General features: G+C 41.1%; 1 protein-coding gene across 5 annotated transcripts in view; it reads right to left on the reverse strand.

Annotated features, from left to right (window-relative positions):
• KIAA1210 (KIAA1210 ortholog) overlaps positions 1-18,233 on the reverse strand; it is a 77,759-nt gene that overhangs the window by 12,197 nt on the left and 47,329 nt on the right. For 4 of the 5 annotated variants that reach the window (XM_043897740.1, XM_043897735.1, XM_043897737.1 and 1 more), the window contains one exon: positions 3,384-3,578. In XM_043897740.1, the coding sequence (XP_043753675.1) occupies positions 3,384-3,578 (195 nt within the window). The remainder of the gene's footprint in view (positions 1-3,383; positions 3,579-18,233) is intronic. The other variant, XM_043897736.1, reaches the window with a different exon arrangement.

Below are 18,233 nucleotides of genomic sequence, written 5' to 3' on the forward strand. Positions count from 1 at the left end.
TTTACCTACTGGCAGTACTTCATTTAGATTTGAAGTTTCTGGTCTCTGAGTGATATACTGCAGGGAACTCTTGAAAATACCCCAGAAACCACTGATCCACACTGCAAGGCCATAATCTGACGATGGGGCTGTGGGGCCTGACAACAATCATGATATACAACTTAAAGGCAAACATACAGCTCTATGTTCCCAGTTGAAGTGCCTCAGTAAACAGACTCAGCTCAAAATTATTTACTTTTGAATGAATCAGGTCAGATAGACCTGGGTTCAGATCTCTGCTCCATCATGTGCTCTCTGTATGATCTTGGGCAAGTTACTCTCTATATCTCTGTCCACATCTATTAATTAAGAATAAGGGGAACCCTCTCTGGGACTTGCAGATCTAAGAAATTCCAAAGCAGAGAGCCTGTAGCAGCAGCCTCTCTGTCATAAAGGATCCTGAACACTTTTATTTTCATTCATCCATGTGTCAGGGAGAGAGGCAAAAGGAAGAAGTAGATGCCCTGACCCTGTTAGAGAATGCTACCCAGGCCTTACCTCAATTAGGCTATGCAGAAAGAAGAAAGTCAGAAAGAAGGGTTTTGCTAAGTCTTCTTTCATCAACATTCCCTATGTGTCCAGGTTTGTGGTGAAGTGTCCAGGCGATCATGCATATACAGGACTTGATGTATATGGCCTAGTGATTGATCACCCTCTGCTTGACATTGAACCAAGGAGATTCTCTCAGTGCTACTAGAAGGCCTTCCTCCCAGGCCCACCGTTTCGCCAGCTGTTCTTTGATCTTATACTTTATTTTCTTTCTAAAGCAAAACTGCAATGGTTAAGCTAGGGGCAACATGATGGGGGTGAAAAGAGAACTGAACTGGAAGTCAGAAGATGGGGTTCTGGTCCTACTTCTGCCATTACCAGAGTGTTTGACCTTGGACATCTATTTGTGCTTTAATGTCCTTCCCAGTAAAATGCCTGTAACTATGAAATCTTTTCATCTCCTCCATCTCTGATTTATAGCCCTTTACTTATAGCCCAGAGTTACTGAGGCTAAAGACTCAGCCAAGTGAATCTTCCAGCTAACTGACACATTATTTAAAATACCAAATTTTTAAAATTCTTTGTTGTTGTCATTCAGTAACTAAGTCGTGTCTGACTCTTTGTGACCCCATGGACTGTAGCGTGCCAGGCTCCTCTGTCATTCACTATCTCCTAGAGTTTGCTCAAACTCATGTTTATTGAGTTGGTGATGCCATCCAACGATCTCATCCTCTGTCACCCCCTTCTCCTCTTGCCCTCAGTCTTTCCCAGCATCAGGGCCTTTTCCAATGAGTCGGCTCTTTATATCAGGTGGCCAAAGTATTGGAGCTTCAACTTCAGCATCAGTCTTTCCAATGAATAATCAGAGTTGATTTCCTTTAGGATTGGTTTGATCTTCTTGCTGTCCAAGGGACTCTCAAGAGTCTTCTCCAGCACCACATTTCGAAAGCATCAATTCTTTGGTATTCAGCCTTTTTAATGGTTCAACTCTTACATCTGTACATGACTACTGGAAAAAACCTTAGCTTTGACTATATGGACTTTTGTCAGCAAAGTGATATCTCTGCTTTCTAATATGCTGTCTAGGTTTGTCATAGCTTGAACCAAGGATCTTTCCATTTTAATTTCATGGCTGCAGTCACTCACCACAGTGATTTTGGAGCCCAAGAAAATAAAATCTGCCACCGTTTCCATTTTTTCCCCATTATTTGCCATGAAGGGAAATGCCGATGGGACCGAATGACATGATCTTAGTTTTTTGAATGTTGAATTTTAAGCTAGCTTTTTCACTCTCCTCTTTCACCTTTGTCAAAGAGGCTGTTTAGTTCCTCTTTGCTTTCTGCCCTTAGCAGGTATCATCTGCATATCTGAGGTTGTTGGTATTTTTCCTGGCAACCTTTTTTTTTTTTTTTTAAATGTTATTTATTTTTAATTGAAGGATAATTGCTTTACAGAATTGTGTTGGTTTCTGCCAAACATCAACATGAATCAGCCATAGATATGTATATCTCCCAGCAATCTTGATTCCAGCTTGTGATTCATCTAGCCCAGCATTTCGCATGATGTACTCTACATATAAGTTAAATAAGCAGGGTGACAATATAGCCTTGATGTACTTCTTTCCCAATTTTGAACCAGTCCATTGTTCCATGTCTGGTTCTAACTGTTGCTTCTTAACCTGCATACAGATTTCTCATGAGGCGGGTAAGGTAATCTGGTATTCCCATCTCTTTAAGAATTTTCCACAGTTTGTTGTGATTTGCACAGTCAAAGGCTTTTGCAGTCAATGAAGCAGAAGATGTTTTTCTGGAATTCCCTTGCTTTTTCAATGATCCAATGGATGTTAGCAATTTGATCTCTAGTTACTCTGCCTTTTCTAAATCTAGCTTGTACATCTGGAAGTTCTTGGTTTAATTCTCAGTTTTTAGTAAAAAAAAAAATCTTTTTCAAAGGAATTGCTTCCCTATCTTCCTAAACACAGATCAGGGAATATAGTCCAACTTTTCTTGATGATTTGGATGAGTAGTGAACATGTCCTATTACACTGGATGCTGATACAGTGTGGCCCTGATACAGGTGGGCAAAGTTCTTGATCCCTATACTAAATGGCCCCAGATAGTTTGTGTCATTTCTTTCTGCTATCAACTGTCACTTCTCTTTGGTATCAGATCTGATTCTGGTCTGTGGCTATGTTTTAAACATAATTGGCTTACCTAAGTGTGCTAGAAAGCATAAGAACTTGGTGACCTGTATGTGACACGGAGAGGTCTTTGGAGGGGTTAATAGCTGAGTTCTGAATGCTTGGCATTGCTGGAAGCCTGACCTCCAAATAAGTGGAACAGTGCTGCCAATTGTAACTTATGGGTCTTATCTGATTCATAATTAAAAAGAATCCTGATCTGGGCTATGATTGAATATCTTCTACAAAGAGCACTGAGTGAATTCCCAGATACTAAGGCCAGTAAGCAATTTCTTAAGAGCTAGGTCACTGTTTCTGCTTTCTTCTATCCCTTTTATGTAAGTTCCATCTACAGTAGACATCCCAGGCACTAGACACAAGTGTGCTCACCTCTCTCCGGGGCTGTCAAACCTGGGACAGTGTCCTTGACTTTACCATCCCTACTTAGGGTATGGATCCCTCAAACCATACCACTTTCCTAGGAGCAGTCTGCAAAGGTTGGAACTCATCTTTTTGGAGGGTGGGGCATGAGCACAGCTTGCAGGTTCTGCTTCCCTGACTTCAGATTGAGCCCAGGCCACAGCAATGAAAGCCTGGAATCCTAACCACCAGGGAACTCCTGGAACTCATATTTTCTTATATGGGAGTGTATTCTCAGGCCTCCTAAAGGACTTACAGTCACCTGGATGCTCTTTTGTTTCCGGGGATTTAAACCCATCTTGTGTCGAGCAGCTGAGGAATCCAAACAGCTCTGGGTGGTGGCTGGGGTGTTGAAGCCAACAGGCAATCGGGTGCTGCTGGACAAGGAGGGCATGGCAAACGTGATCAAGGACTGTGAGCGAACCAGTCCAGACGAGGGCTCAAAGGCACTCTGGAGAGAGTAGGAAAAGAGAAATGAATCAGCTTTGCATGCTGGCCTTGGTCTCAAAGTTAAAAATTCCTCTGGCTGAAGAAATATTCCTAGAGAACTCCTTCACGATCTGCTGTCCCTTTTTCCTACAGCTAGAGTCAAGCTTCTGGTCAATGGACTCATTGGAGGCAAGGTGCACAATTTCAACTGGTTCCCTTGCAGGTGAAAACAAGAAACAAGATGTTCAGGTTGCTCCCCTGCTTAGAATGCATTCAGGAGCTCTCCTTTGCCCTCAGGATAGGAACCCCACGATTATACAGCATTCACAAAGTCAGAGGTTTTGCATGTTCTCTTGTCCTGTACCCCTCTTATATTAACAGAAGGGGCTGACTGGGGTAAGAGGCACAATCTATGTCAGTAAAACCCATTAGGGCTCAGCGATTTCTCCATAGGAGTGCTTGGAGGAAGGAAGAAATCTGGTTGGAAGAGGGTTTTTCTGAAAGCTGCATTTGCACAAACAGTACACTACCTTATATTTATGGTTTCTGGATGCAAGGCTGATGGCAGCGCCCAGAGGGATGGAGTGCGCCACCACCAACAGGGTGGGGATGGAGCCTGTCGCCTTGTCCTCGCTATGGCTGGCCTCTATACCTTTAAACTATCTGGCCTGGGGGCTCCTAGTTGGCTTTCTCTGTAGGATTTTCAAAATAGTCTCCTCCGGGCTTCCTTTCTTTTGATTAATTAATTTTTTTTAATTGAAGGATAATTGCTTTACAGCTCCAGGCTTCTTGACATGGCTTTTACTACACCTTGAGGAGACACACCAGAGCACCTTCTTATTTCTAAGAAGTTCCAAGTATTTGTGCTAGCAGAAGCCCCTTTGAAGGCAAGGTGATGACCCCTCTCTCTCCTGGATGTCAATGGCAAATGATGCAGTTTAGCAGATAGACGGAACTTCCATGTGTGTTTACTCACTAGTTCTTCCCAAACTAGCTTTATGCAGTGCTAGGGTATTTGCAGCCTTCACATCCCTTCACATTTCCCCTGGACCATTATATGTTGCTCCAGTGGTAACCTTAGTTACTATCTTAGCTCCCAATATGGTTCTTTTATGGCCTGTGATTCCAACGCCTGGGGACTTAACATAGCTAGCGGGTCAGACTGATGATACATTCAGCTCACCATCCTCTTGTTGATTCTAGGAAAGGGAGCGGAATGATACAGTTATCTTTGTGGGGCCCATCACACAAAATATAGAGTGGTCCCAAGCCTTTTATAACTTCTTTAGGTAACTGCCATCCATGAATTTATGGAACACCTCATCCTGATACTATTAATTTATCTTTAGCTTGTGTTATCTCTTGGAATTATGAACTTAATACTCAGTATACAGACTAGTGGCTCTTGTTTTATTGTTCTGAATATTTCTTTTTTCATGCTTCAGAGTGGTCTTAGCGTTCTGGTCTTTGGGGACTGGATGACAACATCTATGCCCCCACTAACTTCACGTGATCTGTCTCTCCACTGCCTCTCTGACTGTGGCTTTTACCACTTTCTGTTCCAGACCCAATGCTGGTTTGCTGTTCCTCAAACATTCCTTGCATACTCTTCCCTCAAGGCATTTTCACTTGCTGTTTCTGCTCCTCCCCCATGTCCCTGTTAGCTCACTCACTCCCTTCAGGTCTGGATACAAAAGCCACCTTCTCAGTGACACTTTCCCCAGCCAACTTATTTGAAATGTTAGCCTTCTACCTGACACTTCACAATCCCCCTCCCTGGATTATTTTTTTCCTCCTTGGCACTTTATCACTGCCTAACATACTGTATATTTTGCCTATTTTTCTTGTTTATTGTCGATATCATGCCCCCCACTGCAATATAAACTCCATTAAAGAAGAGATTTCATCTGTTTTATTTACTACTGTATTCCTAACACCTACAACTGTGCTTAGTACACAGTAGTTGCTCAATAAATGTTTGTTGACAGGGTGAATTAATTATGTTAAAAGCTCCAAAGAGACGTTGACCTTCTGAGAGGTCGTCAGAAAAAGCTGCTCTGTTCTCTGTATCATTTTAGTTATTTTTTCTGAGACCCACTAGTTCCAGCCAAATATAGATGGAAAAAGTCTCAGCAGTCTGTGGATCTAGAAATAAGAGTTGCTAGAGGATGTCACGGTATTCTAGAGGATACCATGTAACCTACTTTGCATGAAAACTAACATAAGATGCCTATTCAGCAAGTAAATACACACTTAATAAAGAAACATGTTCAATTCAGTTGTCATCCCAAATTTTGTGGCATAACACTATAGATATAAGCACCATTTCATGAAACACATTCTATAGCATAACAAACAAATCGGGCTCAGCAAAATTCTAGCAATTACTAGATTGAATGTATGCAGGAGATAGCTTATCTGTTCCCAATCACAGCCTAAGCCAAGAGTCCATCAAACTTAATAATGGCCACTAGTCTCCTTATGCCTGATGGACTGTCATTAAGGAATATTTGAGCATTCAGTCTATACACAGGCCCACAGCTGCCCTCAAACCTGGACTAAAAATGAGACTGTGAAGCCATCAAGCATCATCTCCACCTGATTATGGCACTCAAGCTCAGGCATGTGATTCAAAACAGGCCTAAGAGCATCTCTGTGGTTGGGTTTAGAGTATGTAAGTTGTATATATTTTACAACTTCCCTTAAACTCACCAGTGAATTAAATAAACTATTCAAATAAACTCTTAGGAATTCTGGGCAATATTTCTCAAAATATGGTCTGGGAATCCCCACCCCAGTATCAGAATCACCTGGAGTGAGTGCTAAAAAAGCACTTTTACAGACACATTAAGATCTGATGAATAATACTATCAGGGGAGGGGGCCTTAGAATAGGCTTAACAGGTTCTCCAAGTGAGTCTTCTGGGGGCTAGAGTTGTGAATCACTGTCTAGTCCTCTGCCATGAAGAGAAAGGCTCCTATTTTCAAACAGAAGCACAGAAAGCTCCTAAATAACCACATCAGGTGCCTTAGAACAGGAGGCACCCATATCTGTTCCCTCTGGGAAGCAGGGTTCCTTCTTAGGCCCTGCTTTTTCCTCCAGCCATATTAGTCAGGAGAAACCTAGACAAGTTACCGCAGGAATCAACCACAGAATTTTCCAGGCTACCCAGGAAAAACAAACTGAATCCTTTCCTGGCAGGTTTCTGAAAGAAAAGCAAGTGCAGGAAATGGGACTCCTTCCTCTATTTTTCCTTCGCCAACCCTACTGCAACCCCACTCCTCCCTCCCTGCACTCTGAGAGCCAACACACTCAAGGTGTATATTATTCAGGAAGGCCAAGACGTTTTCATTTCTTCGCCTGTGATTTAGAGGGGAGTTAGCACAGACAGCTTCTGATTAACAGCTGGAATGAAATGAGCTCCTTTCACCTCAACATCTGAGAGATGTGCCAGGCCTGGCGGCTACTAACCCAGAACCTTCCTGGGGAAGGAACCTGGGTCAGGACTTAGGGCAGGGGAGAGGATCCTTCAGTACTGGTTGGGGGGGTGCTGGACAGTGATACGCTGTAAGGAGTGCTCTTTGAACAATTAAAACACATTTTAGCTCCTTTCCCCTTTCTGTCATGTTTCTTGACCCTGTATAAAATACTTCAATCAAACATGCACCCTTTTGATCATCCTTTTGATGGTTTCTTTGTCTGTTGTATGGTGCCAGGGTTTTCCCATTTTCTTTTAACTATTGATACGAAACACTTGAGTGGGGATAGAGAGCAGTTTGGCTGCTTCTTGGAATATCAAACAAATCAAGCTCAGCAAAATTCTAGCAATTTCTAGATTCAGTGTGTGCAGGAGATAGCTTATCTGTTCCCAATTGTTGTGTCTTAAATAATGGCATTACCTGGTGGCTATTTAGGCCAGATTTTATCAAGCCTTTGGCCTGAAATGCTGTCACTTTAGGAAAAAAGCTCACTCTGAAACTATCTGGGAGGTTCTGACACTGGCATGCTAGGGAGCTAGGTTCTGTGTGAGCCATTCAGCTGAAAGCTCCCAAGGCAAGTAGTCTTTGGAACAACTCCAGAAGAAGCAGCAGCTCTTGGTGGGAAAAGTGGTTCTCAGTAGGAGACTTCTCTGCCATGGTATGCTGGCACAGGATATGACTGGCTATTAAGACTTTAATTTCCCAAGTGTGTCAAAGTGCATTGTGTGCTCATTCCTGCGAATTCCTGTGCAACTGCAACTTCACTCAGAATTTCTGTTTCATAAAAGGTGTTGTGCCATTTTGCCATCCTGAAAGTTGTAGGAGGTAGAATTTCACATATCCCATGGAGCTCCCTGCTAGCTAAAGCTCCCTAATTTCTTTGGTATAGAGAATAAGAACATGAACTTTGGAGTCAGAGGCCTGAATTTGAGGTCTTAGCCAAGCCATTTTTAAAACTGTTTGAGCTCGGACAAGTTACTTAACCTCTTTGAGCCTCAGTTTCTATGTCTTTAATATAGGGATAATAATAATATACACTTTAGTGTGCTGTTTTTAAAATTAGATGAAATGATACATGTGAAGTGCCTTTTACACAGGAAAGTCTGAGCAAGCATTAGTTGCTATTGTTATTGGTGGGCATTGGTTGTCCAAATTTAGAGAACTGCTAGAGTCCACATGGCTGAGTGAAAACTGGTATGAATTTGGGGAGGAATCCTCAGTCTGAGTCTCAGCTGTATCTCTGATTGGCACTGTGGCCTTGGTCAAGTCATTTCACCTCTCTGAACCTGTTTTTTCCACCCAAAATGGGAATAATAGTATCTTCCCTATCTACATTTCAGAGTTTTTGAGAAAATGAAATGCACCTATATCTATGCAAAATAACTTTGTAAGCTACAAATTTCTATGCAGCAATGGGGAAGTGGGCATTATGCTCTCTTCTGATATATCAAAGGATTTTTAAGAATATTGTTCTGGGCTTTGGAGACCTATTTGTAAATAATAATGGTGAATTATGAAGTAAGCCATCATGGGCAAAGCAAGAAACATGATAAGGGGAGAACCTTTCAGCAATCTAAATGAACTCTTCATTGGCCAATACAGTGGAATAACTGGAAGCTACTTAACACCCACCATGTTAAATGTTAGCAACATTTATCCTGCAATGGGACTAAAGTCTAGGCATTTAATCAGCTCGAGCTTTAAGCACCAAAATAACGGATACAGCTCTTTCTCAAGAATGAAAATGCATGACTTCTTTTCCATACAATTGTTTTTCTCCATAAAAAGCCATATTGAGGAAAAATATTCTACAGACTCATTGGTGAATATGAAGTTGACTCATTGATGAAGATGAACCAGGTTGGGAAGGTAGCAGGGGTCAGGGAAGCTCTAAGTAGGAGGATCCTCTGGTCCGAGGATGGGGAAGAAACAGGGGGGTTTGCTAAACTGGAACTGAAAGGGACAAGGCACACAACTCTTTACCCAAGGAAGTGTGGAATAAGTAGTCTTAGACAACAAGGCCTTAAGGAAGTCCTTCCCATTCTGCCCCAGGGATTTTGGAGGAAAAAGTAAGCTTTGGGTCCTTGAGAGATAACATGTATTTCCCTGTGTCACCAGTAGGAGGCAGCAGCTCAGAAAAGAAAGAAGGAAACAGCAAACTTGGAAAGACTCGGAGAGGGTAGTGTGTGTTGGTCACTCAGTCGTGTCCGACTCTTTGTGACCCCATGGACTGTAGCACACAAGGCTCCTCTGTCCATGGAATTATCCAGGCAAGAATACTGGAATGGGTTGCCATTTCCTTCTCCAGGGGATCTTCCCAACCCAGGGATTGAACCCAGCTCTCCTGTATTGCAGGCAGACTCTTTGAAAGGATAGAGATTTGGTCATCTTTTAGTCTGACTTCTCTATTTGATTTGGTTTTCTGCCTAGCTCCCTACCTGATGCTTAGTGAGAAGGCAGTCGGAGCTGGGTTTGTGGGGAGGCCTTTGGGGATATAAGAGACTGGGATGTCATAATTTATGAGAAGCTCAGAGAAGCATCCAGGCCAGCACATCTGCTTGGGATGGTGATTAAAGCTCCTTCATGGGATGCTACTGCTGCTGCTATTGCTACTGTTGCTGCCACATGCCCGCTCCTTGTATTCACCCTCCTGAACTAATAAACCAGGGCAATAACTTAGCAGAAATAGCCAAGAAACTCTCATGCTTGGGAGAACATCAAAGATTAGAATTTCTGCCTGTAAGCCCAATATTTAACCTATAACAACTTGACTCAATTCTTGAATTTACTAATAGAGAGTTTACTACATTAAGCAGGACAAATGTTTAGACTGATGTTAGGAAATGTTGACTATAAATAGTTTAATTCTATTCATTAATCTATAAAATATATAGTTAGCCTACTCAAATTAAAAGAAAGAGAAAACGACATGTTTTAAAATGTTGATTTTCTTAAGTGGAATCCCCAAGGTAACCACTAAGAAAATAACTTAAAAATATATAAAAAAGGAAATGAGAAGGGAATGAAAACAGTACACTAAAACTTTTTAAATTAAATCCAAAATAAGGGAGGGCAGTCCAACGATGGCAGAGCAATAGGACGGGGAGACCACTTTCTCCCCCACAAATTCATCAAAAGAACATTTGAACGCTGAGCAAATTCCACAAAACAACTTCTGAACGCTGGCAGAGGACATCAGGCACCCAGAAAGGCAGCCCATTGTCTTCGAAAGGAAGTAGGACAAAACATAAAAGATAAAAAGAGAGACAAAAGAGTTAGGAATGGAGACCCATCCCAGGAAGGGAGTCTTAAAAGAGGAGAAGTTTCCAAACACCAGGACACTCTCTCACCAGCGGGTCTGTGGGGAGTTTTGGAATCTTAGAGGGCAACATACCTGAGAGGAAAACATAAAAAAATAAATAAATAAAACCCACAGATTATGTGCCTAACGGCAACTCCCAGCAGAGAAGTAGTCCAGACGCTCGCATCCACCACCAGCAAGCAGGGGGCTGAACAGGGAGGCACGGGCTGCATTGCTTAGGGTAAGGACTGGGCCTGAATGCCCTGAGGGCAATCTGAGGGAGCTAACGTGAAATAGCAACCCAAACTTTGGGATAGTCAGAGAGAGAGAGGAAAAAAGAGAGAGAGAGAGACAGAGCTATCTTGCGAAAAGCCCTAACCTAAGGCACTGCCGGGCCCACTCACAGAATAAAGGACTAAGCAAATACCAGAGGAGAGCTAGCTGGCTGCGGACTGGCCCATCCCCCACTAGAGGCAGGGAGGCAGGCAGGGGGCAGCAAGAGCAGGAAGGCGAGGGGCAAACTTGGCCCCAGAGACGGCATTCTCTACCAAACTACGAGCAGGCTCCCAGCTGCTAACCAAGACTTCCTGGGATTCTGGACAGTTGACATCCGCCTGGAGGTTGCAGCCAGAGATCAGCTCCCAGAAAAGACACACAACACACCTGAGACGGTGCACCCAGGAAACTGAGCGGCTAGGCTGGGGGAGGCGATAAGACGTACCTCCCCACTTAGGGAGAGTGCACTCACCAAGCACCTGGTCGCCTGAGTTGCTTGGACCTGGGAAGGGCACAAAACGCAGGCCCAACCAAGTCTGTGCCTTTGTGGAGTGCCCAAGAACCTGAACCTGTGCGGCTTAGACCTGGGAAGTGCACACAACCCAGGGCCCACTTTAGACAGTTCCCCTGCAGAGCAACCTGGAGCCTGAGCAGTGTAGACTGGGAAAGCACACACCCGTGAGCCGGGGCAAACCCAGTGTGGCCCAGACACTGTGAGCACTCCCCACACACGCCAGTGATATTTGCTCGCAGTGTTCCTCCCTCCCCACAGCACGACTGAACAAATGAGCCTAAATAAGTGACCACCTTCACCCCCTTGTGTCAGGGTGGAAATTAGACACTGAAGAGACCTGTCAAACAGAAGAAGCCAAAATAAACAGGGGGAACCGCTTTGGAAGTGACAGGTGCAACAGATTAAAACCCTGTAGTTAGCACCGACTATATTGGAAGGGGCCTATAGATCTTGAGAAGTATAAGCTGGAACAAGGAACTATCTGAAACTGAACTGACCCCACACTGCCCACAACAGCTCCAGAGAAATTCCTAGATATAATTTTACTATTATCATTTTTTAATTTAAAAAAAAATTTAAGTCCTCTATTACTCATTTAATTTTCATTTTTATAACCTACTATTACCTTGCAAAAAAGACCCTATTTTTAAAGCAAACTTCATATATATTTTTTATAATTTTTATGACTTTGTTTTGTTTTTGTTTTTTAATATTGTATTTTGGAGAGTCTAACCTCTACTCTAGATTTTTAATCCTTGCTTTTTGGTATTTGTTATCAATGTTGTACCTTTAAGAATCCAATCTTCCGTACCCATTTTTACTTAGGAGTGTGATTACTGGCTCGATTACTCTCTCCCCCTCTTGACTCTCCTTTTTCTTCCCCAGGTCACCTCTATCTCCCCTCTCCCCCTTCTCTTCTCTACCCAACTCTGTGAAACTGTGTGTGTTCTGGGCTTTGGAGAACACTTAGGGAACTGATTACTGCCTGGATCTGTCTCTCTCCTTTTGATTCCCCCTTTGTCCTCCTGGTCACCTCTATCGCCTTCCTCCCTCTTCTCTTCTCTATGTAATCCATGAACCTCTCTGAGGGTTCCAGACTGTGGAGAGCACATAGGGAATTGATTACTGGCTAGACTGCTCTCTCCCCTTTTGATTCCCCCTCTTCTTCACCTGGTCACCTCTATCTCCTTCCTCCCTCTTCTCTTCTCCATGTAACTGTGAACCTCTCTGGGTGTCCTCACTGTGGAGAATCTTTTCACCATTAACCTAGATGTTTTATCATTGGTACTATATGGATGGAGAAGTCTTGAGGCTACTGGAAGAATAAGACTGCCAACCAGAGGCAGGAGGCTTAAGCCCAAAACCTGAGAACACCAGAGAATTCCCGACTCCAGGGAACATTAATCAATAAGAGATCATCCAAAAGCCTCCATACCTACACTGAAACCAAGCATCACCCAAGAGCCAACAAGTTCCAGAGCAAGACATACCATGCAAATTCTCCAGCAACGCAGGAACATAGCCCTGAGCTTCAATATACAGGCTGCCCAAAATCACACCAAACCCATAGACATCTCAAAACTCACTACTGGACACTTCATTGCACTCCAGAGAGAAGAAATCCAGCTCCACCCACTAGAACACCAAAGCAAGCTTCCCTAACCAGGAAACCTTGACAAGCCACTCGTCCAACCCCACCCACAGGGAGGAACCTCTACAATAAAAAGGAACCACAAACTGCCAGAATACAGAAAGGCCACCCCAAACACAGCAATCTAAACAAGATGAAAAGAGAAATGCAGAGAAATGCTCAACGGGTAAAGGAACATGATAAATGCCCACCAAACCAAACAAAATAGGAGGAGATAGGGAGTCTACCTGAAAAAGAATTCAGAATAATGAGAGTAAAAATGATCCAAAGTCTAGAAAACAAAATGGAGTTACAGATAAATAGCCTGGAGACAAGCATTGAGAAGAGGCAAGAAATGTTTAACAAGGACTTAGAAGAAACAAAAAATAGTCAATAAATAATGAATAATGCAATAAATGAGATTAAAAAAACACTCTAGAGGGAACCAACAGTAGAACAACTGAGGCAGAAGATAGGATAAGTGAGGTAGAAGATATAATGGTAGAAATAAATGAAGCAGAGAGGAAAAAAGAAAAAAGAATTAAAAGAAATGAGGACAACCTCAGGGACCTCTGGGACAATGTTAAATGCCCCAACATTTGAATCATAGGAGTCCCAGAAGAAGAAGACAAAAAGAAAGGCCATGAGAAAATACTCGAGGAGATAATAGTTGAAAACCTCCCTAAAATGGGGAAAGAAATAGCCACCCAAGTCCAAGAAACCCAGAGAGTCCCAAACAGGATAAACCCAAGGCAAAACACCCCAAGACACATATTAATCAAATTAACAAAGATCAAACACAAAGAACAAATATTAAAAGCAGCAAGGGAGAAACAACAAATAACACACAAGGGGATTCCCATAAGGATAGCAGCTGTTCTTTCAATAGAAACTCTTCAGGCCAGAAGGGAATGGCAGGACATACTTAAAGTGATGAAAGAGAAAAACCTACAACCCAGATTACTGTACCCAGCAAGGATCTCATTCAAACATGAAGGACAAATCAAAAGCTTTACAGACAAGCAAAAGCTTAGAGAATTCAGCACCACCAAACCAGCTCTCCAACAGATGCTAAAGGATCTTCTCTAGACAGGAAACACAGAAAGGGTGTATAAACTCGAACCCAAAGAACAAAGAAAATGGCAATGGGATCATACTTATCAATGATTACCTTAAACGTAAATGGGTTGAATGCCCCAACCAAAAGACAAAGACTGGCTGAATGGACACAAAAACAAGACCCTTATATATGCTGTCTACAGGAGACCCACCTCAAAACAAGGGACACATACAGACTGAAAGTGAAGGGCTGGAAAAAAATATTTCACGCAAATGGAAACCAAAAGAAAGCAGGAGTAGCAATACTCATATCAGATAAAATAGACTTTAAAATAAAGGATGTGAAAAGAGACAAAGAAGGACACTACATAATGATCAAAGGATCAATCCAAGAAGAAGATATATCAATTATAAATATATATGCACCCAACATAGGAGCACCACAATATGTAAGGCAAATGCTAACGAATATGAAAGGGGAAATTAACAATAACACAATAATAGTGGGAGACTTTAATAACCCACTCATACCTTTGGATAGATCAACTAAACAGAAAATTAACAAGGAAACACAAACTTTAAATGATAAAATGGACCAGTTAGACCTAATTGATATCTATAGGACATTTCACCCCAAAACAATCAACTTCACCTTTTTCTCAAGTACTCACGGAACCTTCTCCAGGATAGATCACAACCTGGGCCATAAATCTAGCCTTGGTAAGCTCAAAAAAATTAAAATTATTCCAAGCATCTTTTCTGACCACAATGCAGTAAGATTAGATGTCAATTACAGGAAAAAAAAAAAAACTATTAAAAATCCCAACATATGCAGGTTGAACAACACGCTTCTGAATAACCAACAAATCACAGAAGAAATCATAAAAGAAATCAAAATATGCATAGAAATGAATGAAAATGAAAACACAACAACCCAAAACCTATGGGACACTGTAAAAGCACTGCTAAGGGGAAGGCTCATAGCAATACAGGCTTACCTCAAGAAACAAGAAAAAAGTCAAATAAATAACCTAACTCTACACCTAAAGCAATTAGAAAAGGAAGAAATTAAGAACCCCAGTGTTAGTAGAAGGAAAGAAATCTTAAAAATTAGGGCAGAAATAAATGCAAAAGAAACTAAAGAGACCATAGCAAAAATCAACAAAGCTAAAAGCTGGTTCTTTGAGAAGATAAATAAAATAGAGAAACCATTAGCCAGACTCATCAAGAAACAAAGGGAGAGGAAGCAAATCAACAAAATTAGAAATGAAAATGGAAAGATCACAACAGACAACACAGAAATACAAAGGATCATAAGAGACTACTACCAGTAGCTATATGCCAATAAAATGGACAACTTGGAAGAAATGGACAAATTCTTAGAAAAGTACAACTTTCCAAAACTGAACCAGGAAGAAATATAAGATCTTAACAGACTCATCACAAGCATGAAAATTGAAACTGTAATCAGAAATCGTCCAGCAAACAAAAGCCCAGGACCAGATGGCTTCACAGCTGAATTCTACAAAAAATTTAGAGAAGAGCTAACACTTATCTTACTCAAACTCTTCCAGAAAATTGCAGAGGAAGGTAAACTTTCAAACTCGTTCTATGAGGCCACCATCACCCTAATACCAAAACCAGACAAAGATGCCACAAAAAAGAAAACTACAGGCCAATATTACTGATGAGCATAGATGCAAAAATCCTTAACAAAATTATAGCAAACAGAATCCAACAACATATTAAAAAAATCATACACCATGACCAAGTGGTCTTTATCCCAGGGACGCAAGGGTTCTTTAATATCTGCAAGTCAATCAATGTAATACACCATATTAACAAATTGAAAGATAAAAACCGTATGATTATCTCAATAGATGCAGAGAAAGCCTTTGACAAAATTCAACATCCATTTATGATAAAAAAAAAAAAACCTCCAGAAAGCAGGAATAGAAGGAATGTACCTCAACATAATAAAGGCTATATATGACAAATCCACAGCAAACATTATCCTCAATGGTGAAAAATTGAAAGCCTCTCCCCTAAAGTCAGGAACAAGACAAGGGTGCCCACGCTCACCACCAATATTCCAAAACATAGTTTTGGAAGCTTTGGCTACAGCAGTCAGCGCAGAAAAAGAAATAAAAGGAATCCAGATTGGGAAAAAAAGAAGTAAAACTCTCGCTGTTTGCAGATGACATGATCCTCTACTTAGAAAACCCTAAAGACTCCACCAGAAAATTACTAGAGCTAATCAATGAATATAGTAAAGTTTCAGGATATAAAATTAACACACAGAAAGCCCTTGTATTCCTATACACTAACAATGAGAAAACGAAAAGAGAAATTAAGAAAACAATTCCATTTACAATTGCAATGAACAGAATAAAATACTTAGGAATATATCTACCTAAAGAAACAAAAGACCTATATATATAAAACTATAAAACACTGACAAAAGAAATCAAAGAGGACACAAATAGATGGAGAAATATACCATGTTCATGGATTGGAAGAATCAATACAGTGAAAATGAGTATACTACCCAAAGCAATCTATAGCTTCAGTGCAATCCCTATCAAACTACCAACGGTATTTTTCACAGGACTAGAGCAAACAATTTCACAATTTGTATGGAAATACAAAAAACCTCGAATAGCCAAAGCAATCTTGAGAAAGAAGAACGGAACTGGAGGAATCAACCTGCCTGACTTCAGACTCTACTACAAAGCCACAGTCATCAAGACAGTATGGTACTGGCACAAAGATAGAAATATAGATCAATGGAACAAATTAGAAAGCCCAGAGATAAGTCCACGCACCTATGGACACCTTATCTTTGACAAAGGAGACAAGAATATACAATGGAAAAAAGACAATCTCTTTAACAAGTGGTGCTGGGAAACTGGTCAACCACTTGTAAAAGAATGAAACTAGAACACTTTCTAACACCATACACAAAAATAAACTCAAAATGGATTAAAGATCTAAATGTAAGACCAGAAACTATAAAACTCCTAGAGGAAAACATTTGCAAAACACAGGATCCTCTATGACCCACCTCCCAGAGTAATGGAAATAAAACCAAAAATAAACAAATGGGACCTAATTAAACTTAAAAGCTTTTACACAACGAAGTAAACTATAAGCAAGGTGAAAAGACAACCTTTATAATGGGAGAAAATAATAGCAAATGAAGCAACTGACAAAGAATTAATCTCAAAAATATACCAGCAACTCCTGCAGCTCAATTCCAGAAAAATAAACGACTCAATCAAAAAATGCACCAAAGAACTAAACAGACATTTCTCCAAAGAAGACATACAGATGGCTAACAAACACAAGAAAAGATGCTCAACATCACTCATTATCAGAGAAATGCAAATCAAAACACAATGAGGTACCATTTCACTCCGGTCAGAATGGCTGCTATCCAAAAATCTACAAGCAATAAATGCTGGAGAGGGTTTGGAGAAAAGGGAACCCTCTTACACTGTTGGTGGGAATGCAAACTAGTACAGCCGCTATGGAGAACAGTGTGGAGATTCCTTTAAAAAACTGGAAATAGAGCTGCCATATGACCCAGCAATCCCACTCCTGGGTATACACACTGAGGAAACCAGAATTGAAAGAGACATGTGTACCCCAATACTCATTGCAGCACTGTTTATAATAGCCAGGACATGGAAGCAACCTAGATGTCCATCAGTAGACTAATGGATAAGAAAGCTGTGGTACATATACAGAATGGAATATTACTCAGCCATTAAAAAGAATTCATTTGAATCAGTTCTAATGAGGTGGATGAAACTGGAGCTTATTATACAGAGTGAAGTAAGTCAGAAAGAAAATCAACAATACAGTATATTAACACATATATATGGAATTTAGAAAGATGGTAATGATAACCCTATATGTGAGACAGCAAAAGAGACATAGATGCATAAAACAGACTTTTGGACTCTGTGGGAAAAGGCGAGGGTGGGATGATCTGAGAAAATAGCACTGAAACATGTGTATTATCATATGTGAAACAGATCACCAGTCCAGGTTCAATGCATGAGACAGGGTGCTCAGGGCTGGTGCACTGGGATGACCCAGAGGGATGGGATGGAGAGGGAGGTGGGAAGGGGGCTCAGGATGGGGAACACATGTACACCCATGGCTGATTCATGTCAATGTATGGCAAAAACCACTACAATATTGTAAAGTAATTAGCCTCCAATTAAAATAAATAAATTTTTAAAAAATCCAAAAGAAGGTAGTAATGGAAGAACCGAGGTACAATAAAGAGCTAAATGGCAGAAGTCCTTCATTATTAGTAATTGCTGTGAATGTAAATTAAACTCTCCAATCAAAAGGCAGAAATTAGCAAGATGAATTTTTAAAACATGATCTATTTGTATGCTGTCTAC

The sequence above is a fragment of the Cervus elaphus genome, chromosome X (genome assembly GCF_910594005.1).
Source record: "Cervus elaphus chromosome X, mCerEla1.1, whole genome shotgun sequence".
Classification (NCBI taxonomy): Eukaryota; Metazoa; Chordata; class Mammalia; order Artiodactyla; family Cervidae; genus Cervus; species Cervus elaphus.